This window comes from Juglans microcarpa x Juglans regia, chromosome 3D, assembly GCF_004785595.1.
Source record: "Juglans microcarpa x Juglans regia isolate MS1-56 chromosome 3D, Jm3101_v1.0, whole genome shotgun sequence".
Taxonomy (NCBI): Eukaryota; Viridiplantae; Streptophyta; class Magnoliopsida; order Fagales; family Juglandaceae; genus Juglans; species Juglans microcarpa x Juglans regia.
Genome location: NC_054598.1, coordinates 38,200,349 through 38,224,198, shown reverse-complemented (window position 1 = coordinate 38,224,198; position 23,850 = coordinate 38,200,349). Strand labels below are relative to the sequence as shown.

The 23,850-nt window shown below is 36.5% G+C and overlaps 3 protein-coding genes across 3 annotated transcripts in view; 2 read left to right on the top strand and 1 right to left on the bottom strand.

The window, feature by feature from the left end:
• The window catches only part of LOC121253816 (rust resistance kinase Lr10-like), a 28,344-nt gene extending 26,509 nt beyond the window's left edge, over window positions 1-1,835 (top strand). The window contains exons 4-5 of the mRNA XM_041153733.1: window positions 68-111; window positions 637-1,835. Coding sequence (XP_041009667.1) covers window positions 78-111; window positions 637-1,760 — 1,158 coding nt within the window. The 5' untranslated portion in view covers window positions 68-77 and the 3' untranslated portion in view covers window positions 1,761-1,835. The remainder of the gene's footprint in view (window positions 1-67; window positions 112-636) is intronic.
• Window positions 1,836-16,061: 14,226 nt separating this feature from the next.
• LOC121255309 lies at window positions 16,062-16,739 on the bottom strand. The gene has a single exon (XM_041155570.1). The coding sequence runs from the start codon at window positions 16,737-16,739 to the stop codon at window positions 16,062-16,064; it is 678 nt and encodes a 225-aa protein (XP_041011504.1).
• A 3,358-nt stretch (window positions 16,740-20,097) lies between these two features.
• On the top strand, window positions 20,098-21,390 carry LOC121255308 (GDSL esterase/lipase At4g10955-like). Its single transcript, XM_041155569.1, has 2 exons — window positions 20,098-20,331; window positions 20,754-21,390. The coding sequence occupies exons 1-2, from the start codon at window positions 20,276-20,278 to the stop codon at window positions 21,388-21,390; spliced, it is 693 nt and encodes a 230-aa protein (XP_041011503.1). The 5' UTR covers window positions 20,098-20,275.
• The last annotated feature ends 2,460 nt before the right edge of the window (window positions 21,391-23,850 follow it).

Here is a 23,850-nt window from a genome sequence, read left to right as displayed (position 1 = left end):
TGAATTTTCTAATTCATTCACATCACTTTCTTGGTTAATTAATTAATTAATATGATTTCTTTCTTGTAGGATCCCTAATGCAAGTACTAATGATCATTATTATTGACCTCGGTAAGAAGCTATATATATATATATATATATATATATCAGTCTTTTGTCTTCTTCATTTTCTATTTCCCCTTTTAGAAGATATACAAACAAGAAGAAGATGGATAATATTAATAAAATTTACAAAAAATAATAATTACATATGTAGTTTGCTTAATTAGTAGAATTTTGAAAGTAGCGCAACAACATATTTTTTTCAACCGCTGGGTTGAAAGGTGTTAATGCGATGCATGTTATTGATTGTTGCATTTAAACATCAAATAGTACTCTTATATATGAAGAACTTCTTAATAAATACATTTTTATTCACACGAAGGAGGCATTGATCCTTCTAAATAAAGAGAAGGTGTATGATGTTATTGCTCTAGGAATAGTAGCTTGTGGTATCGAATATCTAGGAGGCTGTATGTGAAATTCATCATATGTACCTTTCATTTTGATGAAATTTACACTGAAAAAGAATAACTACTTTGCTTAAGTAGATACGTTTTCTTACAATCCATTTCATTTGATGATGCTTTTTCATAGGGCTATACCATGGAGCAAAAATTATAATGGGGACAGCATTTGTGCTTGCATTCTTGATATATAAATGGCGTAAGAGACATTTATCAGCGTTTGACATTATTGAAGAATTTTTACAAAATAACAATAATCTCATACCAATAAGGTATTCATATTCAGAAGTTAAAAAAATGACAAAAAATTTGAAGGATAAACTAGGTGAAGGTCGCTATGGCACTGTCTTTAAGGGAACACTTCGAAGTGGCCGACGTGTAGCTATAAAGATGTTAGATAAGTCTAAAGCTAACGAACAAGAGTTTATCAGTGAAGTTGCAACAATTGGAAGGATCCATCACATTAATGTAGTGCAACTAATTGGCTTATGTGTTGAGGGATCAAAACGTGCTCTTATATATGAGTTCATGCCCAATGGATCTCTCAATAAATACATTTTTTCACAAGAAGGAAGTATTCTTCTAAGCTACGAGAAAATGCATGATATTGCTTTGGGAGTAGCTCATGGTATTGAATATTTGCATCGAGGATGTCAAATGCAGATTCTACATTTTGATATCAAGCCTCACAATATTATGCTCGACGAAGACTTTACTCCTAAGATTTCTGACTTTGGTCTAGCAAAATTGTACCATATGGATGACAATATTATTTCTTTAACTGCTGTAAGGGGAACGTTAGGATACATGGCCCCTGAGTTGTGCTACAAAAATATTGGAAGCATCTCATACAAAGCTGATGTTTATAGTTTTGGAATGTTATTGATTGACATGATGGGTAGGCAAAAGAACATGAATGCAATTGCAGACCAATCAAGTGAATACTTTCCCACTTGTGTCTATGGGGAAGTGCAAGATGAAAATGGCATAAAAATAGAAAATGCCACAGAAGATGAAAAGAAAATAGCCAAAGAGATTATTATAGTTGTGTTATGGTGTATACAGATGAAACCAAACAATCGTCCTTCAATGAATAAAGTTGTAGAAATGCTTGAAGGGGGTATTGAAAGGTTACAAATACCACCCAAGCCTTTTCTATCATCACTGGAGAGACAACCAGAAGATATTGAAGACAATTCAAATCAAACTTTCCTGTCAAGTCAATATACTCAATCGTCGATCCAAAGTAATTGATATGTTGATTGTTGGTTTTACATGGGGAACCTATTAGCCCTAACCAAGAAGAAAATCTTGTAATATTTGGCATGCTATATATGATTGCTTTCCTTATTCCCATCATCTTTTACTTGGAAATTTTATTTTCTCATACTTCAGTGACGAATTTGATTTCAATTTGGCAAGATACCGTGTGATTATTCAATTTGAATGTAATCATGATCTCCACTTCTTGAATTTCACATATAAAACTCATTGTTAAGAGCTCCCGGAAGGTCACGAGGCCGTTGTATTGGTAGCAAGGCCCTATGTTGTTTGGAGTCCCTAAAAGAAAACCGTGGGGATAACATTCTAGAGTTCTCCATAACCTTATAAAAACAACAACCAAGAGTTTGAAACTACCAAAAAAGTAAAAATGAAAAAGAAAAAGAAATGAAAAAACAGAGTTTTATTTTATACAATCTCCTCTGCATAATTCTTGGAAAAAAAAAAAAGATTAAGCCATTTTTGTGAAGGTTGCATGCCCTATTAATTCTCAAAATTGTCCTCAGCCACTACAACTAATGAAAATTTCATGATGCACATATAACTTCATTCTTTTTGGCCATGTTAATTATATTTTGTATTCGAATTTTGTACCCTACACAACAACATTATTACCTCTAGTATATGTAACACATATACATCCTTGTTGCGAAAAAATCATTTTTATAATTATCAATTTCTAGAAGATTAGAGAGCTCTTTCCACACAACATCATGTAAAAGTTGAATAAACTGATATCTTATCATTTCCTTTTCCAAAATATTTGTATGCAAACATTTTTTTTTGAGATTTTATTTTGAGCAAGTTGGAGAGATGGAAGTAAAGGAGAATTTGTTGGCCGGCGACGAGTAATTTGCTTGTAACAATAGTGCTCCAAGAAAGCTCCAAGAATCTGGGAAGTTAAACAAGAGTTTGGCATCGGGCCCTCTCAGGGGGCCATGGCGGCCAAGAATGTCGAGGCAGGTCGACGTTCCTTTGCAGAACTGGTCTCTGTGGTTCCGCAACCACTTCCAGAATTATTGGTGCCTCATCGTGGTCCGAAGTATGTGGATGGAGAAATATGTTTTCAATTCACTGAGGAAATTGCTCGATCTGCGGAACCTTTTCGTATTTCTATTGTATTGAAATTCCTAAGACAGAGACCCTCGTTGGATGTGATTCGGTTGTTTATACATATCCGCTGGGGATTATCTTGCATGCCGATGGTTACAGCTATGCGGAGACCAAGAAATGTTTTCATTCGAATGACAAATGAGCAAGATTTCTTGAAAGCTATTTCTCGGGAAACTTGTGAGGTGAATGGGGTTCAGTATTGAGTTTTTCATTAGAAACCAGATTTTAATGAAGATGAGGAGCCGTCGTTGGTCCCAGTTTGGATTGTGTTGCCGGGTCTGCCACAAAATTTTTATCATGAATCTTTTCTAAAGATTTTCACTGCTCCGATTGGTAGATACATTAAAAGAGATAATCCAACAAAATGTGCAACTCGCACGGATGGAGCACGTTTATGCTTGGAGATGGATGCTTCAAAAAAACCGATTTCTTATTTTTGGATTGGGATGCCAGGGTCGAGACGTAAGCAGGAAATTCTTTATGAGACACTTCCAGCGTTCTGTATAAATTGTAAAGTTCAAGGGCATAATGCACATACCTGTAATTTGAAGAATCGTAAAGATGGAGAAAAGATTTGGATGCGATAGAATGTAAAAGATGCTGAAGAAAAAAAACAGAGCCACAAACTGAAATAAATGTTGAGTTGGATAAAGGCAAGGGAGTGATGATGACGGAAGTAGGAATGGAAAAAGGCGATCCGGAAAAAAAAGATACGGGATTATGGTGCACAAGATCAAGATCAGGACGTGGGTGAAAAGGAGGGAGAGCCTCTGGAAAATTTGGAGGGACAAGAAATGGAAGTTAGGTTGATTAAAGAAAATGTATCATCTGGTAAGGAATATCATGTAGAGGAGATAGAAGAAGATGAAATAGAGGGCATGCAAATAAATGATATGGAGAATTTGGCAGGGGAGGGTTTGCTGGTAGAGAGTTTTGCTGGGGCTGTCAACAAAGAAAATTTGGAGAGTAATTTGAATTTTGACAAGGGAGTAGAGCAGATAGTTTCAGACTCGGAGCTGGAAAGAATACCAGAGGAGAATCCTGAATGTATGGAGGATACGGTTTCTGAACCAGATACAGATTTAAATGTGGAACTTTTTTCTAAACAAAAAGACTATGCCTCGGATAATGAGGGTGCGGATGCTAAGCGAAAAGGAGCTCGGAAAATATTTCAAAAGGTTAGATGTTCGAATCGGGTGAGTTCTTGGCCTAATATATTTTCTCTATGATTGGCCCTATTTTATCTTGGAATATTAGAGGGATTGGAACTTCTAGAGATCGATTAAAAAATTTGGTTAGGAAATTAAAACCGAAAATTGTTGCTTTAATGGAACCTTTTGCTTCATCGGATAACGTTCAGGATGTCATTCGGTTTTTACATATGGATAAGGTTATTACTAATGATGGGGAGTCTGGTAAGATTTGGGTGCTTTGGCAAGATGATATTTTAGTTCAGCCGATTCTTTGTAAAGAACAATATATCTTAATTCGTGTTGGGGTTGGTGATAATACTGTCATTTGTTGCTTTGTGTACGCCAAATGTAATATGGTTAATAGGAGAGAAGTGTGGGAGTCCCTTAATGGTCAAATACTAGGAAATGAACCTTGTATTGTTGTAGGGGATTTTAATATTATAAGGGAAGATTCGGAACGTCGAGGTGGTAGATCTCGTCCGAGAATGGCAATGGAGGAATTTAATAATTGGATTGATAATTGTGGTTTAATGGACATGAAATCGTCGGGAAGAAGGTTTTCTTGGTGTAATGGCCAAAGAGGGTTAGCACGTAGTTGGGCAAAATTGGACAGAGGATTATTAAATGCCAGTTGCTTGACCAGATTTCCAAATGTGACTAATTGCTATTTATCGAGATATCATTCGCCTATATTTATTCAATTTCAGTCTGATATTTTTTTGTATGGGCCTTCTCCATTTCGGTTTCAACAAATGTGGATTGAGCATCCAGATTTTCATCAATTTGTGAGCAGAATTTGGCAAGAGGGGGTGAGTGGAATGGGACTTCTGAAGTTGGCTTTTAAGCTTAAAAGATTGAGAGGTGCTTTACGTGAATGGAATAAAAGTATATTTGGCAGAACTGAAATTCATATTCAGGGGTTTAAAAATAAAATTGAGGAGCTTGAATCCGATCTTCAACAGCATTGGGACCCGGGGCTTGAACAGGATCTTGTGAGTAAAAATATGGAATTAGCTAGTTGGCGCTGCCGGGAAGAAATTAGATTGGCTCAAATGGCTAAGCTTAAATGGCGTGCGGAAGGGGATCAAAATTCATCTTTCTTTCATACGTATTTATCTTCTAAAAGGAAAAAAAGAGTCACGGAAATGAGGCTTCATGATGGAACTTATTTGAGATCTCCTGAGGAGATCCATTTAGGTGCAGTCCATTATTTCTCAAATTTTTTACAAGCAGAAAGTCAAGATAGTATACCGGATTTATCACATATTATATCGTCGGTTATCTCATTGGAGGAAAATGAGGCTATTGGTGTAGTTCCTTCGATTAATGAAGTGAAAAATGCTTTAGACTCCATTCCTTCTAATAGTGCGTCAGGGCCGGATGGTTTTGGGTCGGGTTTTTTTAAAAGTGTCTGGGATATTATTAAGGTGGATATGATGGAAGCGGTGGAAGAATTTTTTAGAGGAGGTAAATGGTCGAGATTTTATACGTCTTCATATGTAGTCCTAATCCCTAAGGTAGATAAGCCAACAGGGTTTGAGAAATTTAGACCAATAAGTCTTTGTTCGGTGTTTTATAAAATTTGCTCAAAGGTGATTGTCAATCGTTTGGCTATTCTGCTTCCAAAAATTATTTCCGTTGAACAAGGTGCGTTTATTCCTGGAAGAAGTATTTTTGAAAACATTAGTCTAACTCAAGAAATGGTCCATTCTATAAATAAAAAAATTCATGGGGAAATGTGGTATTGAAGCTTGATATGGCCAAGGCATATGATCGTGTTGAGTGGGAGTTCCTCTTGAAGGTGCTCCAAACTTTTGGGCTTTCTCCTACAGTTTGTGGATTAATTAGGGAGTGTATTACTACGCCTTGGTATTCGATTTTAATGAATGGTAGAACGAAAGGTTTTTTTAAAGGTGGTAGAGGATTGAGGCAAGGTGATCCTTTGTCACCTTATTTGTTTATTATCTTACAAGAGGTCATTTCTCGACTAATAAAACAAAAGGTGGCAGAAAATAGTTTTGGACACTTCTCTCAACCTAGAGGTACGATTTTAGTATCTCATCTAATGTATGCGGATGATGTGGTCATTTTTACTAATGGTGGTTGTCGATCAATTCGGTGTCTTCTAGATATTTTGAATACTTATGAAAAGTGGTCTGGTCAATTGATTAATAAAGAGAAAACTGCTATGTATTTCTCTAAAACACTTCCGATGGCTAGAAGAAGGAATCTCAAAAGATTGACGGGGTTTTCGGAAGGTCAGTTTCCTTTTAAATATTTGGGGGTGCCTATTGTTTCGGGTAGAATGAAAATTGGCGATTTGGAAGAGTTGGAGAACAAGGTTAAAAAAAAAAATTAGTGGCTGGAAAATGAAATTACTCTCAGCAGGGGGTAGAGTGATTCTATTGAGGCATGTTCTGGCTAGTATGGCTTTACATCAATTAGCAGTTTTAAAGGTTCCAAAGTTAGTTATTTCTTCATTAAATTGGTTAATGAGCTCTTTTTTTGGGGAGAAAGGGATGGAAAGAGTAAGAAAAAATGGGTTGCTTGGAGGTCTATTTGTAAACCAATAGAAGAAGGAGGTTTGGGTATTAGATCGTTTGATGATATGCAAAAGGCCCTTCATTTAAAACTTGCCTGGAAGTTGATGAATGAGGATTCTCTTTGGACAAATTTTTTTCGTTCGAAATATGTGGGGAACAAACCTTTGTTGCTGCTGGATGCTCAAAAGGGTACAAGTTTTTGGCGGATGATTGTTAGAAGTATTCCCACAGTTTTGAGTAATTCTAAATGAAAAATTCGAGAAGGTAATGTATTTTTTTGGTATGATAATTGGCTGGAGCAGGGTCCTCTTGCAGAAAATTGTTTTGTGAGTGAACAGCCTCTTTTGAAGATTAAAGATTGTAATTTGGATAGAGGATGGGATATGGTTCGGTTAGAGAGGCTTGTGGGGACTGAGAATGCAGAGAGGGTTCTAGAGGTTATTGCTAATTGTAAGGAAGGAAGGGATTTGCTAATCTGGGCTAATAGTGAAAATGGTAAGTTTTCAACAAAATCAGCTTGGGAATGTGTTCGTGTTAGAGGACAGAATTTAGAGGGGCATAAATGGATTTGGAGTAACATTCTTCCAAAAAAATTTTCTGTTCTAATGTGGAAGGCTTGGCATGGAGCTTTAGTAGTGGATGATAAAGTTTGGAGAATTGGTATCCCTTTAGTCTCGAGATGCAATTGCTGTATTCAAGGAAAATATGAAGACTTAAATCATGTTTTGTTTGCTGGTGAAGCGGCTGCTGAAGTCTGGAAAAAAATTGGAGTTTTGCTTGGTCTTCCAATTGGAAGAAATTGGTATGAAACCTGTCTTAGTTGGTTTCGGAGGGCTTCAAATGCCTCTCAAGCTGGTGTCATATTGGGTGTATTACCTACAGTTATTTCATGGAGGCTATGGAATAGGAGATGTAAGGCACGTATGGAAGGGAAGATGGAATCTGGTCAAGTTGTGTGGCAATCTATCAAACAATGGGTGGGCGTTATCTGTCAAGGGTTTTCAAAGCCTAAGAAATTCACTCAAACTGACTTTTACATTCTTAATTGTTTCAATATACAGAAAGTTCCAATCAAGCAACAACAGATTAATTACATAGCATGGTCTAAGCCAGCTCAAGGCTGTGTGAAGCTAAATACGGATGGTAGTAGTCTAGGGAATCCAAGTGAGTCAAGGGCAGGAGGTGTGATTCGGGATATGCATGGGAGGTTGCTATTAGCTTTTGCTAAGAATATCGGGTATGGTAATAGTACTTATGCGGAGTTAAGAACGCTTTTGGAAGGTGTCAAATATTGTAAGAACATGAATTTCAATGCAGTTGATATAGAAATGGATTCTAAAGTGATTCTGGCATGGTTAGATAAGAACAGATGCGGTAGCTGGTATTTGGAGGATTTTTGGAGGAATTGCAACTTCAGCTCATTAATATGGATATTCGGTTTATGCACATTCATAGGGAAGGAAATGCTGTTGCGGACTGGTTAGCTAGAAGGGGAGCAAGTGATGGTGATGTGGAATGACAGAGTATGGGGGAGGTTTCTCCTCTGTTACGGGGCTTGATTAGAGTTGATAAATGGGGTCTCCCTTCTATTAGGCGGAAGAACTAGTTGAGTTAAACTGTGCGTGTTGCCGATCGCTGCTGGTTTTCGTTCGTGCAGATTTATGTTTCGTGGAGGAGGCGTTCGGGTTTATGTCTTGTTTTGTATTAATATGCAGTTTATTTTGAGTAGCAGGTTTTTGGGTTAGATTAGGTTGGGTCTGCTGTTTTAGGTGGTTTTGTAATTTTGATTTTAGGTTTTGGTTTAGATACAAGGGATGTTTGTAATTCCCGAGTATCGATTTTGTAACCACGGCTTTCCTCCGCCATAAGTGAGGTTTTTTTTAATAAAATTGGGACGGGGTCACTAATGGACAGGTGGCTTCCGACTCTTCTATAAAAAAAAAAAAAGTTGGAGAGATGAGTTATCATGGTCATACCTAGTAATTGATGATTGCTCATCACTAGCCTAGACCCATGTCAACATGTCTCACGGACAGAGAGTAAGCCCATCTCCGAGAGAGTGGAAAAATCTCAAAGCCTGATGCTTCTCTCTCTCTCAAAGCCCACCCCCCCATAACATGGGCTTCACTACTCTTTATTGAAGAAAATTGATGGTCTTAGTCACTTAACACTACCCTAACAAGATTATTAAAGTTATCTGGTCTTAGTCACTCAACACTTCCCTAACAAGATTATTATAGTTATCTGGATGGAGAAACATTAGTACTTGTTATCTCTTTCAATTATTTAAATGGACTTGATTAATTTAAACCTAAATTTGATAGATGCCAAGCTTAATTTTTAAATAAATTCATATATGCATATTACATTGAGCAAATAATAATAATTTGAAGGAGGAAACACCCACATATACAATGCAGCTTTCACTCACCTTGGGATTCTAGAGTGATTTGTGCTTTATGAGAGGACCTTTATTATCTTACTTTTTTTCTCTCCTTCATAGATCAGATCATGATGAAGATAACTCACAACTCAAACAACTTGCAAGTGATAAGGCTAAGATTGAAGGAAACAAGCAAGGTGATAAGCCTTCAAACTAACCCTATATAATCTTGATAAACCTGTAGAGTTAGAGATAGAATCAAATACTAGAGTGTGATCATTTATAAATAAATGCTGACTCTCTCTATGAATTTGAGAGGAAATCATTCTTTACAAAACAATGCATACTTATAGTTTTGCACTTATTTACCTTTTTTCAATTTTATAATTTTTTAATCTAGAAAATAAGCTCACTTTCACGAAATTTTTGAGAAGATTGTTAACGTCAACAACAAGGAAAGAAAGCAAACTTCTTCCATTTAAAAGACCGAACATATTACATATTTTAACAGGCATGGTACCAGCCTCTCTGATCGATTGCCACGTTGTAAAAGACTCACTAGCATAGGCTCATTTATGTGTGTGTGTGTGTGTATCGTATAGTAACAAGTTTCATGCCTGGTTGAGCTGCAATTTAGTTTTCTAAACTTTAGCACGTAATAAAAATAGAGAATCGGTATGGGCATAATTATTTACAACTCTATAATACAATATTGATTCTTTTAAAATCAAAACATAAATTAAAGAAATTTAGAATGTATATTTTTGGGTAATAATACACTTATAATTCTTTTATAATTATTTTACAATCAATCAATACTAGTATACCATTCCAGTAAAATTTAAATTTTCAACATTAACCCCTCACTTAATATAGAGTTGTAAATAAACTATTTTTCAATATTTTATCATGTAATTGTTTCTCAGTTATATATTGGTTCTATCCCTATTATATTGGACGATCCATTATCTGGAATGTTGCCTCCCTTAACGATTTGTTTTCGTTAGGCGACTTTCTCATTTGTGGAATCTAAGATTTCTTACTGAATAATGTTAGATATAGTCGTAGAGTGTGCAATCACTGTACAATCATTTTAAAAAAGAGTGAGGTCCACTATTAAAAAATTAGATTTTTTTTTTGTGTGGATCCTTTATTTACTTATTTTTATCAAAAATATTGTACGGCGCTTGCACACTCATGACTGCAAGTATCATTTCTCTTTCTTACAACATTTGCTTTTTTTAAACTATAATATAAGAAAACTAAGGCTGTAATTGGCAAGAAAAGTCTATACCTCTCTAAAAATCTATGTTTATAGTGTTTCTTCATTATTTTTTGTACTTTTTTCTCTACTAAGGCAAGAAATATCTCATATAATGCCTTTTGGTCACCAAATTTGTACAAGCTCCAAAACAATGCACTCCCCAGGCAATGATCTACTACACGGGCCAAGAAATTGTGCTGTTGAACTAGCACATGAGTCTCACACGGCACAAAAGTTGCACATGAGCTCCATGCATCGTCGCTACTTGAACACTACAATGACTACAGAGCAGCATTAGTGGAGTCCTTGGGCTTAAATTTTTACAATGTGTTTGACCCCACCCTATTCCCATCGCCATGCATAGCCACATGTTGGTATAGTGGCGAATCCTCATTTGATTTTGCCAGTGATAACATGGCTTTTCGTATCTAGTTATCCCATTATGTTCCAATTTTTCCGGAATGAGTTCATGGAAGTTATGGAAGTTGAGTTCTCCTACAAAAGCACTAGAACAATTGATTGCAGTATCTATAACAACCTATAAGAAATTCAAGAGATGGATTCTTTTTAGCTTTAAGAATCTCGTGAAAATCCAAAAATTTTCACGAATTGACTTAATCGCATAGATTTTAGTTTGTCAACATAGTCAGTATTACCACTTACTTTGATGTTAGGAGCACAATTTTATTTATTCAAGGTACCTAGAAGTGTTCGAATGAGATACGGTCTGAGCCATGAGTTTCTTTTAAATATTTAGGATTTTATAGCGCAATAAAATCATTTGCAATTTCTGGACGAAACACTCATTCGAAAATGCGTTTTGATTATTTCAAGGCACTTCAGAGTCAAATTTCAATAAACTATTTGCACTTTAAGGTTAGTATGATTATTTAGGATTTTATAGTACAATGTCTTTTTTTACTTTTTCGGAGTGAATAGTAACCTCGATAGTAGCACGTAGAGCACTATTTTTAAAATCACAATGTGAAATGTCTAAATTAGGCTAGAGAGTTTTTATTTAGACATTTGGCAAGATCTTAGCCACACTTGGTGAATATTATTAGACATTTGGCACCAAAAAGAACCATGAGATGAAAATGTGAAGGAAATCAAGTTTTGTGATAATGCCAATTAAGCAAAACCTTATTCAATCCAACCTTCCAACTTGTGCCAAACCCAATAGGGTTTCAACCCTAGAGAAACTCTAAATACTTAGAATCCACTTGAAATCTCAAAAACTTGGTTGAAATCGAAACCCTAAACGGTTTCTCCAAACCCGAAAGTTTGCCTCTAAACCCTAAATGGACCTGATTTCAATTTAGTATTTAATCACTTGATTAAATCACTTTTAGGTGCTATTAACCACTCAAATTTATGTTATGACATCATTATTTTTTTTAAACCTAGAAAATTTTATTAGGCTAAGAAAAATTATATTTGGGCTTGACAGCAACCCAAACCCAAACCAAACCCTATTGAAACTCAAAATGGGAGCCCATTCAGTTAAGGCCCACAAAATTGAGCCACATTGGCATGGCTTGTCGAGGAGGTTTCCCCCTGCCATGGCTGACCAAACACTATCCAAATCAGCCCCAAATAGCACATGATGTAAAAACAAAAGGCCACCTCACTCCTCTCTCTCACTCGACAGTCCAAGGCATAAAACTATGGGTTGGTTTTGCCCCTTGTTTTAGCAGACATAACCATCATTCCAAGTGTCATTCATAACCTCCCATCACTCTTCAAAATTTCAAAAGGAGTCTAAGTCTCTTCCCACTTCATTTGATCACTTTCTAACTCTTTTCTTAGAGAGCAAACTAGATAGACTCTTAGGCTGAGTTTCTGTCTCAATTTGTGAGATCTTTTGAAGTAGTTGCATGCATTTTCTCACAAAGTCACCTTCACAAAAGTTATTCCTATTTGCATCTAGTTTCTGTGGAGATATTTTATGTTTATTCTCGTGGTCATTTGATTAGTCAAAAGTTGGTTTAAGCTTAACTGGATAGTGTATGATATTTTGATGATTTTGACCACGTTACTAGCAAGCTATTGGTCTATTTTTTTATGAAGTATAGCTAAAATGCTTATATGATATTCTGATGAGGATTTGTTGCATGTTATAAGCTTTTGATGAAAGTTTTGCTTATACCTAAGAAGTTAAAAACTAGAAGGAGTAAAATAGTTTCTGTTTTATGTAAGCTTGAGTCCTTTGATGAGAAAACTTGATCCAATGGCTTTGATGTTTTTATATGCTGCTCCTGAGACTTTGTTTTACATGTTAGGTTGTTATTTTAAGGTTCTTTGTGTTGGTTTTGAAGATATGATTTTTTATACTTGAAAAGGTTCGGTTGGGTCACAGATTTGAGGTTTCTGGATTGATCTATGTTTTGGGTTAATTTTTGGTCGTGTGATCTTGAGTTTAATGTTTGGATCTACTCCAAGACATGATTTTAAACCGTATGATGTTTTTGGTTTATGATTATTTTCATGAAATATTTTAGATCAAGTTGTTTAATAAAAACCAAACCTTGAGGAAATCGGTTTTGGTGTAAGTGTTGAGGCCGAGTACTTCAAAATGGATTTTTGTACCTTTTGTGACTTTTACTTGATGATTCAAAATATGTTAGATCTTAGGAGTGTGTTATGATCATATTGGAAGAAAGGTTTTGAACTTTTGAAGTTCTTGGAGACGTTTTAGAAAGAGGTAAAACCTTGAGAATCAAATGTTGTATTTCAAGTTAAAAAGCATGAAGCTTTTTATTAAAAAAAGATTGTGATTTTGTGGAGTGAATTTTTTTTGGTTGTTTTAGTATGACTTTTGGACGTAGGATATGATTTTATATATTGCAATATTTTGGTTTAAGCATGAGAAATGAAGTCTTATAGAATTGCAACAAAAATAAAGAAAAATGCCCTATGTGTGTTTCGGCTTTGATGAGTTTGTTATATATGGTAATGATGTGTTTTAATTTTTTTTAGTTAGATATTTAGATTTAGGACAAAATTTACAAGAGAAATGTAATTATTAATGAGTTTTGGAGTTAGGATGTGAAATGGTCATTTTCTCACATGTAGATGGGTAAAATTGTAATTTTACTCTAAGACAATATTTTCAGGTTGTAAACTATTTGTGATGAAATTCCTAACTTTTAGAAATTTTTACTTACAATTTATCATGTTTCGCGCATTTTACTCTGTAATGCGACAATCATTGTAGCTTAGCTTCTAACTTACAGTCAAATTATTATGTATGTATGTTGATAAGGAAACCAGTGGATATTTACTTATGTTATCATATATGTCATGATATGTCACATCACTACGTGTATGCCTGTTACATATTATATTCTGTCATGAATTAATTATTTGTCACACAATACATTCTGTCATGTAATGTTTCATATTATATTATGTCATATAATGTTTATCTATTGCACGTTATGCCATATTACAAAATTTCTATCTGTTTCACATTATGCCATGTCATGAAATATATGTCTATTTCACGTTATGCCAGACTCCACCAACATGAGACCCGAGGCCCCAGACTCCAGCTCGCCTTGGGAGAACTTCCCCATCAAGACATCCTTTGAACCACCCATGGCGATCCTCACCTTCGGGGTTATTGTATAGAGTGTGAACAACGGACGTCGAGGAGGAGGTCACCTCTACAACTATGGGCATTCCGTCGACTGGAGGATCAACCCCTCCTACCCGGGGGCTTGCCGGATCCTGGTACGGGGGCTATGGCACTTAGTTGTCCGAGACCAAGTAAGACTTGATGTCGGGCTTAGGATAGTGCTCCAGTGCAGGCGAAGGGATGAACACCCGATCGTCGCTGCTTTCCGGTACTTGGGGGACCCTGGCTTAGTCTCCACGTGGTGAGCAGGGATCGGAGATGTTGGGGGAGATGGGGGAGCCATCCCCCTGGCCGAGGGCTCGGCCTGAGCAACTTTCTCTTCGACAAGTGTATCTTCAAACGAAGGCAAAGACTCAGCCACCAGGAAGTTCCCGAGAGGAGAGGGATTCATGAAGGCATTGAGAAAGGCGGCATTGAGGGTGAGGTCACCGTCCTCCTCATCATCATTACCAAAAGCAGCTAGCGACGGCGGGACCACAGGTTGTGCGCATGAATGTCGAGGTGTGTCGGTGACTGGGACTTGCCGAGAAGAGCTAGATGAGCCCCGATGGAAGGTGCCCAACGAAGCTGGGGAAGAAGTACTTCCAAAGGTACTCTGAGCGGACCCTATCGGGACCTGGCGAAGGGAGCTACCAGAGGTACTACAAGGGATGCCCGACAGAGCTGGTCGGGAAGCAACATCGAATTCACTAAATAGGGATCCCGCAGGGCCAAACATGATGAACTGGCCAGGGCCCCACGAGAGGAGCTCAGTGGAACAAAGCGGGAAGAGCTAGAAGGGAGACGAAGAGGACCCCTAATTTGTATAAGGCAACCAAAACATTGTGAGGTTGTTTCGGGTGCTCCAAACCGTCGACATGCTCCCAAGAAATCAAACAGCTGGGGCACATGCACGTGGATGCCGCACTTCCACCCTGACTCCATGCGTGGACGGGAAGCAATGGTTATGCCACCAAGACTTTAATAGGGTAAAAGAACGGTTGCGGGAATGAGAGAACCATAACTTTTCTTTTTCTTTTCAATTCCCACCCTACAAATATACTAGAAATTCATGGGGTACTGTGAGGGGAGTAATCCCTAGACCTGGGCTAAACTGAATGGGTTTGGCCCAGGTCGCTTGAGTAACATGGGCCGAGACTAGACCAAGGAAGGTCAGGCCGACCCAGAAGAACCATAGCGTGAAAAGATAGAAAATGTGCCTTGATCGTGAGGCCCAGTCAAAAGTATGTATTGCTCCTGACCACCCACGATCAAGGAACCAGGGTCAAATCGAGGTGTCAGGAAGGACCTTGACACCCAGGCGCTGAAAGCAGCGCAGACGGAAGTGTTGACAACTCAGAATTAGGGTGTCAGAGACAACCCCTACACTCGAGTACTGACGGCGAGCTCGCCTGACCATGGCCACACTGCATTAAATGGAAGATAAAGCCAAGCACAACACGACCTGGACTAAAGTGTCATTGGTCGCCACGATTAGGTGTGGGGCCCTGCCACCTGACGAAAGGCTTACACAGAACGCGACAGAAGGGGATGTGGGCGACACCCCTACGACCAAGTTGACAAGTATGGACAACACCTTCTTGAATCCCTACGTTAGAAGATCACATTGATCAGGTATATAAATACCCCCACACACCCTTTGGGGCTCTCTCTTCGATTGAATGGTTTTTCTCCTACACTCGCTTTGCCACCCTTTCCCAACAACTGACTTAGGCATCAGAGGTATTACGGCGTCCCATGCCTCCCATTCTCTATCTCAACAGGATCCAAACTGAACTTAGCAGGGAGGAGCTGCCCAGGATGTGAAACACGACATCAACAAGATCTATTTTTTCCTCTTCCCACATCACCTCTTTTGGTAGTGCAATGCCATAGTTCCCAAATTTGTGGTATGCACTCACAAATGACCGATTCGTTCATTCTAAGCAACATTTATTTTTAGGTCATGATATTTTCTTTGATAATCAACATAGAAGATAATTTTATTGATCTGAAATATGGCACTGAGCCCTTACAAGAGGTTTAATACATTCAACAATACAATCAATATCAATTAGCTCATGTTCTAAATTCACTGCCATTTGAGCAAGACAATGAGCAACACCATTCAGTTCTCTTTTGACATGCTATATTTTCCACTAAGCACCACACAGAAGTTCAATGATGTCTAAGATAGTGCACTGCAATTTCCCAGCAGAAAAAGCAAAATTCTTGACTGTATGGACAACTTGACTAGAGTCACCTTCAAAGATTAAAGAGTCGAGACCCAACTCATTGCAAAATAACACAGCAGAGAGTAAACCTCTTGCTTTAGCCAACACAAGATCAGTGCAATAGAATCTTGGTTGCATCAAACTAGCCAAAACAGAACCATCAGCCTCTCTTATCACTACACCAACACCAATCTTGTTGAAATCATATCTTACTGCCACATCCCAATTCACTTTCACCCAAGATGATGGAGGTGTTTCCCATCGAGTAGTAGGTAGCAGATTCTGAATTCCAAACCTTGCTGACTTGGCTCTTGCATTACAATACTCCTCTACAACCTTTACAGCATTATCAAAGAGCACATTAGGAGATTGAAAAGGGCCATCATGAATAAGAGTGTTTCTTCTAAACCAGATTAGTCGAGTTAGGGTGGCAAATAACACCAGTTTCTGACTTGATAATCGGTCAATCAGGAACTCAAAAACAGATAAGAAACTGGATACTTGAATGTTTGCCTTTTGAATAGACTTGGAACACAGAAGCCATACATCCTTGGCAGAGGAACATGACCATAAAATATGAGCTAGTATTTCATCTTCAAGCATGGAAATAGGACAACAAGAGTCAGTAATCACCTTCCTCTTGCATAAATTAACTCAAGTGGGCAGTGAATCTGTTCAAGCACTCCAAATAAACTGTTTAACATCATTGTTGTTGTTAGGCCCAAATCCTCTTCCACAACAACCCTTGTTCTCCATTAGTTGAAGATTCACCATTCTTTCTTACTTGGAGTTGTTTATGCAAGTGGTAAACACTTCTCACTGAGAAATGCCCAGAAACAGTCCCATTCCATATCTGTTTATCAACTGTAGGCAGGAAACTGACAGGCAACTTAAGTATTTCCTTAATATCTTCTTCTTGAAAAACTGTATAGAGAAGATCTATATTCCACCATCTCGTATGAGCATCAATAAGATCAGTAACCACTGCATTCTCATGAAGAGTGGACACAGGAGATTGAACTTGGCATGTAAAGGCTCTATTCAACCATTTGTCCTTCCAAATTCTGACCTAGATACCATCACCAATTTTTCACATGAGGCCTTCCTCAACCAGATGAAAGGCAGTCATGTAAAATTGTAATTATTTTTTAAAGAAATGGAACCATTAATTATTTAGAATGAATTGTAAATATTTTGTAGGCGTGTATCATTTCCCAAAACTATATATGTTTGAGTTTTGGCCTTTATATACTTCGTTATACAAATCTTTTTTTATTTTTAATTCTAGATTTTTATAAAGATATGGGTGGTAAAATTTTGGATTTTAGCAAAAAGCTAGAGATACAAATATTTCAGCTTTTTGGTATCTATTTTCATTTTTAAGAAAGATTTTTGGAGGTTAGTGATCAGATTATATTAATTACAATTTTTTGGGAGGGTTTAGAAAACTTTTAGGGGCTCAGGGGTGATTACAATTATTTGGGGGCCATCAGTCTTTCTCACCCCAAACCTCTGATGTGTTGCGGCTAATTTGTTTGGTTTATATTCAAATTTGATGCTTAAATTACTCTACTTCTACTCTAAGACTCCAAGTGGATGACAAGAATTTAGGGGTGTAACTGATTTGATCCGTTCTAGTTTTAGATAAAATTTAAAACCGAATCGATATGTACCGGTTTTACATTTTTGAAAACCGATTATACATTAGTTATCCTCATAAACCGGTACTTCCGGTTTTACCCTTTCTAGTCCGGTTCGGTCCGATTTTAATAAAGTGCCAATTTGTCGTAAAAAATCCGTTTAAAAAAAAACTGCTTTAAAAAAATCTGTTTTATTAAAAAACTGTTACTATTTACAAAAATCTACTTTATATAAAAAAAAAATGTTATGTAAAAAAAAATTACTATAAAAAACTGCTATAAAAACAAATAAAAAAAAACTGCTATAAAATGTTATTAATATATATATTTTATATTAAAAGCATATGATCAAATAAATTTTAATGTTTAAGATTAAAATATTATGTTATAAATTATAATAATATTATCTTATATATAATTATAATCTATATAATTATATTATATATATATATTTTATATAATATTTAAAAAAAATTAATTTAAAATATATAATATATATAGTGAATTGGTCTGGTCTGGTCCGGTCCTAAAAAACATAGAACAAGAATCGGACCGGTACAAGCCGGTTTTGGAATTAAGAGAACTGGTCCCGGACCAGGCTAGTTCCACTGGTTCGGTTTTCCAGTTTCCTGGTTAATTTTTACACCCCTAGACAAGATTATTGTTAGAGGTTAGAGAGTTTGAAATCATTTGTCTAAAAAATTTAAGTTGTTTAAATGTGGTAGAGTATTATAAAGTTAGATTCAAACTCAATACCTCTATTATACAAAGTCATTACTTTTCAATTAAGTTAAACAGATAGAAAGAATCGTATTTTTATTCTTTTATTTTATATCTTAATATGGAGGCTAGAATTCTAATATTCATAACTGATTAAGTACCTATTTTTTGAGGGGGAAAAAAGTGGATGACAAGATTATTAAAGAACTAAAATTGTATTCTCCCCATTTGCACGCTCCTGATCCCCTTCCTCAATCAAAGAGAGATACAAAGAGGCCTGCAAATAATGCCCAAATACAAATAACAATAAAACATACATCGATCTAGCTTGCCAAATACATCATGGTATTTTCTTTTATACTTCTTTTTTTTTAACATGAACCAGAGATCACCCAAAGCTTACTTCAACCTAATAAAGAGATCAGTTGAAGTTATAAGATCAGAGAGGATCAAGCGCCGCCGTGAGCTTGATATATGTATATATGAGGTGGATAACGAATGATTAAGGTCTTTAATTCTCTGTACATATTGATCATGAAATACAATACATGTTTCTCTGATATGTTTCTGGGGGAGAGATCAGATATATATTGCTATTTGCAAACTATTCTGGTGTTTGCTTGACGTTTTCATTGAACTGTATGAATTTTTAACTCTGTCAATAAATTCCATGCATGTATGAAGAGTCTCCCTGATCTCCCAATTTCTTCTCTGTCTCTCGGCCCGTCCATTCGCATCAACAAGATGCAAATACCACCTCATGATCTTCAGCAATGCCGCATGCATGCAACTGCCGGCCACCCCTTTGTCTCGTTGCCGCTCAGGAAAGATGATGGAAGCTTGACGTCCTAAACTAAGGTAATTCGGCTCTGATCTTATGACTGCGCTTGGACCATGCACCCACAATAACATTGAGGGAAACAATGAAAAGTATGATAACGATATGCATGTGCATGCAGCATCTCCATAAATCTCCATGCACGTGCTATAAACAAAGTCCAGCCATGGGAATTTGATTTTGGAAAGCAAAGAATTAAGGAATTTTATTATTCTGGATTAGGTACGAATCCGGCCCCTCACAAGCACACATGAAAAGGTGAGAGGGAAGGGAGCTGGGGCTAGTTCCGTCCTCAACTTTATGACCGCGCGCAAAGGAAAAAGACTATATAAATATTATATATATATATATATATATATATAAGATAAATCTTGGATAATTGTTATGCAAATTGTGAAATCGCCACTTGTCTGAAGAACTAAATTTTTTGGGATAAACTGCATGTGACTCTAAATTGTATCAAAGTAGATGTCTAAAGCTCAAATTCTGAATGATCTACACTAATTTATCCCATTTAGTTAAATAGTATGTGTTATATAGACACACTCATTAAGAGGAAGTGTAGCCCGCACGCGAGGATCAGTATTAAGAATACAATACAAATTATTAAATATACATGATTTTTTGATCAATTTAAACTTTTGGAACAAATGATAATTTCACAAACAAAAATCAATGCAAAACCGCATCGTGGATCTCTCTCTAGATCTGATCTATAAATACACAACGAGTTTCAAATGGGTGCATGCAGCAAATTAAGATCATAGCACGTATTTCACATCTATTCTATGGAATTGAATTCCCTTCTTTTCTTGTTAGTGTTAGTGAAGAAAGTTTAAGAAAAGAAAGTTTCCTTGCTATCATTGTTTTAGATCACCTTGCTGACAAATATTGTTTTACATCATTGCTCCATATATATACCATTTCAGGTGCTTTTGAAAATGGAGGACATTTTCGATAGTTCAGGACCTAAACTTCTCGAGGGTATTGTTGACTGGTAAGACATTAGCCAATTATAAACCTGAACTCCAAAATAGTTTATGATCTTATCGATGATCCCATTTTTTTTTTAACATGCAATTCTTGTACAATTTTTTTTTTTTCCTTCCCAGAGTCTGCTGATTCATGGTTAATATCTTTATTATCTCAATGATTAATTGTGTTGAAACGCACAAAGAGAAATGAACTGCTAGAGTTTGTGCATAATAGGCTTGTGTGTGTGTATATATATTTATATCATTTAATTGTAAAATCGAGTGATTTTACAAATTAATGATAGCACGGTATATTGTAGAAACAATAATGCATGCTGGAGAATTCAAAAAGATTAGGATCATCGATCTAGATTTTAAAACAGTACTAGTACTACTGTTGGTGAATTCTGTAGAATATTAATTAATCCAAATATCATTTTTGTAGGAAAAATGCAGATCACCGGAGATCTGTCACTGCCAGCTTGGTTCAAGGAGTATACGTCCTAGAAACTGACCGCCAAAGGAAAATGACAATCAGCAAAAATCCCATAAATTATGCTCAACCCTGGTGGGTCTCCTTCAATTTCCAATTACATAAATATCTAACAAAAGATGATGGGTGCATATTCGGTGCCATTTACGAATACATTAATGGCAAATGCCCAGCCCCAGCCGATTCAAACGTCCCAAGATATGTTATTGCGTTTCGGGGCACATTAATCCTAAGGCTAAGGGACCTCAAGTTAAACCTGAAATTCTTCATTAACGAACTTAAAGAGTCCCATCGCTCTCAACTTGCAATGCGGTGTGTTGAAAACTCTGTTGACTCGAATGGAAGTTCAAATGTATGGTTGGCTGGACACTCTATGGGGTCAGCAATAGCATTAATCGTTGGAAGGAACATGATGTTAAAGAAGAATTGTTCTCTTGAAGCCTATCTTTTTAATCCACCATACGCATCTCTCCACATGGAGAATTTTTGTACTAGTATGGATGAAGACGTGAAGCACCTGGTCCGCACTGTACGTGGTATAATCAAGAAAGCCCTCGCCATTTCTGTAGAAGCTCGAATTAATCCTTAAATGAAGGAGCAGAAGGCTGAGACTTTTTATTTGTTATCACGCTGGACTCCTCACCTGTTTGTGCACCCGGATGATTTTTTTTTTTGCTCAGATTATATTGCACACTTCAAAGACAGGCGTGAAACAGCTCCAGAAACGAAGACGCCCAGCTTGGCAAAGAGCTGTACTACGAGAGATCTATTCAAACATGCAATGGGCCGGGGAGATTTAAAAGATGCAATGCATCTCCTTCCTTCTGCCGTTCTAATTGTCAATCAATCTCGCCCACACGAAGAACCTACTGCTAATGATTGAATAAATATTTTTCGTAACGCTCATAGACTTTGCCAGTGGTGGGATCGTGAAGTTCGCTGCCAATCAACTCGATATGTGTATCGTACCACAAAGGATCCCAAGTAATGGGGATGATGGAGTTCTTAATCAAACATGTTGCATGCCCCAGCGTCTTTTGTAATCCTGTATTGAATAAAGCGGTCCGAGTGTGTACAGTTAATGGACCCAAAAGATTACCCAAAATAAGTGGCGAGTGTGTTTGGCCCGAGTGTGTACAAATGAAAAATAATATTGATAGAGCTCTCTGATCTCTGTTCACATGAGTTGGTTCTAAAGATTATTGTCTGAATAAAAGAAGATTGTCGAATATTTTAAAAATCTTCTTGCCAAGAGCTTGATGCCTGATGGCATATGACCCAATTATCTAAATAAGAAAGGAAAAATTTAATTATAAGTAATTCTGCACACTAATACGTGCACTCATTTAATATTATTGGTCATAAAGTAGATTTTACTAATAAAAATGCTAATTTAAATTTAGAATATGAATGCAACAATATTAATATACAAATTGGTATCCAAACTTATTTGTACATAACAAAACTCAAATAAAAAACTTGGTTTGAAACCTCCCACCCCTTTATATATATATAAAAAAAAATGGTAACCTTTTTCTTCAATCATTGTAACACTACTTATGAAGAATTTGTAAAGCCCCATCTCTTTATAGGTCAGTGATTAATGAGAACTTGGTGAATGGATGGCTCTCAAATTGTTTAGAAAGAAATGGCTGAATAGAGAATTAAAGGTTAGAAATAGTTTGAAATTCTCTTGTATCGATCGTCACAAATCAAGAATATTTAAACCAATCAAACCAAGAGTATGAATTATGTCATGCCATAATAAAATGGTTAGTTTTAATGGTATGTCATCCTGTTGGGAATTTGGACCTCTTAAATTCATCTATAGGATTCATCCTTTAGAGAAATATTAAGAAAAATAGAAAAATAATAACAACACAAAAATTTACGTAGAAAACTTCCAAAATAGAATAAAAACCGCCAGACGCAGAGAAGAAAATTTACTATGTGAAAATTATTACAATTACACAATTTTTCTCCTCACCCCAAGGACACTCACAAAGCTTCCCCACTAGCAAACTTAAACTCACACCTCTTCCCCTTTTACTAAAAAAGGCCAAAATTTTTACTAGAGTTACAAGTTACTAGCTAAACTTATGACTTGGTGCACTTAATCAAGAAGGTTAAGCCTCCTTTTTATAAGCCTTGAACCATGTCCCTTTTTCATTTCCCTCCGATGTGGGATTAGCCAAGGAGCAAAAAAAATCTAACAATCTCTACTTTATGACTTTGGCTGGTCCTACAACCACGCTACATCTCGAAAGATCTTCACAACTTCCATTATCATTCTCCACCATAAAAGCATACACACTCAGAATAAACTAATTACAAACATTTCACTTCGACCCATGTCGAAAATAACTTTGTTGAAAATTATGGTGTAACTTCTACGTTTGGCTTTCCTGAAAGTTCATCAGCCATCAACATGAATTTCCATCACACACCTTGCATCAATGCCAAACCAATGCCTATGTGCAATCCTGATTGAATCAAAACATCATTGACTTGAATTTGCCACAAGCCAAAATTGATTCTCCCATCAAATTTCTTCACCTTAAATCTGATCGGATTTGAACTTCTACTTTTTGACATTGTCTCGATGAATTTTACCGTAAAAATGAACAGTACTCAATAAATAAGTTCCCAAGAAAGATTCTCTTTTCCTAGACATAACTTCAAGGTTCCCAGGAAAGATTGGAAGGTCACAATGGTCTGCTTAAATTCCAATCTCCTAAATAGAACCTCCTTAGACCGTAAGTATCCACACTACCACACCAAAGCTACATCCCACCAAAAGAACCCAGTGGCTCTAATACCACTTGTTGAGAATTTGGACCTCCCAAATTCACCCCACATGATTCACCTTTTTAAGGAATATCAAGAAAAACAGAGAAATAATAACAACACAAGAATTTATGTGGTAAACTCCCAAAACAGAAGAAAAACCACAAGACCAAGAGAAGAAAATTCACTATGTGAAAAAATATTACAATCACACAATTTTTCTCCTTACCCTAAGGACACCCACAAAACTTCCCTACTAGCA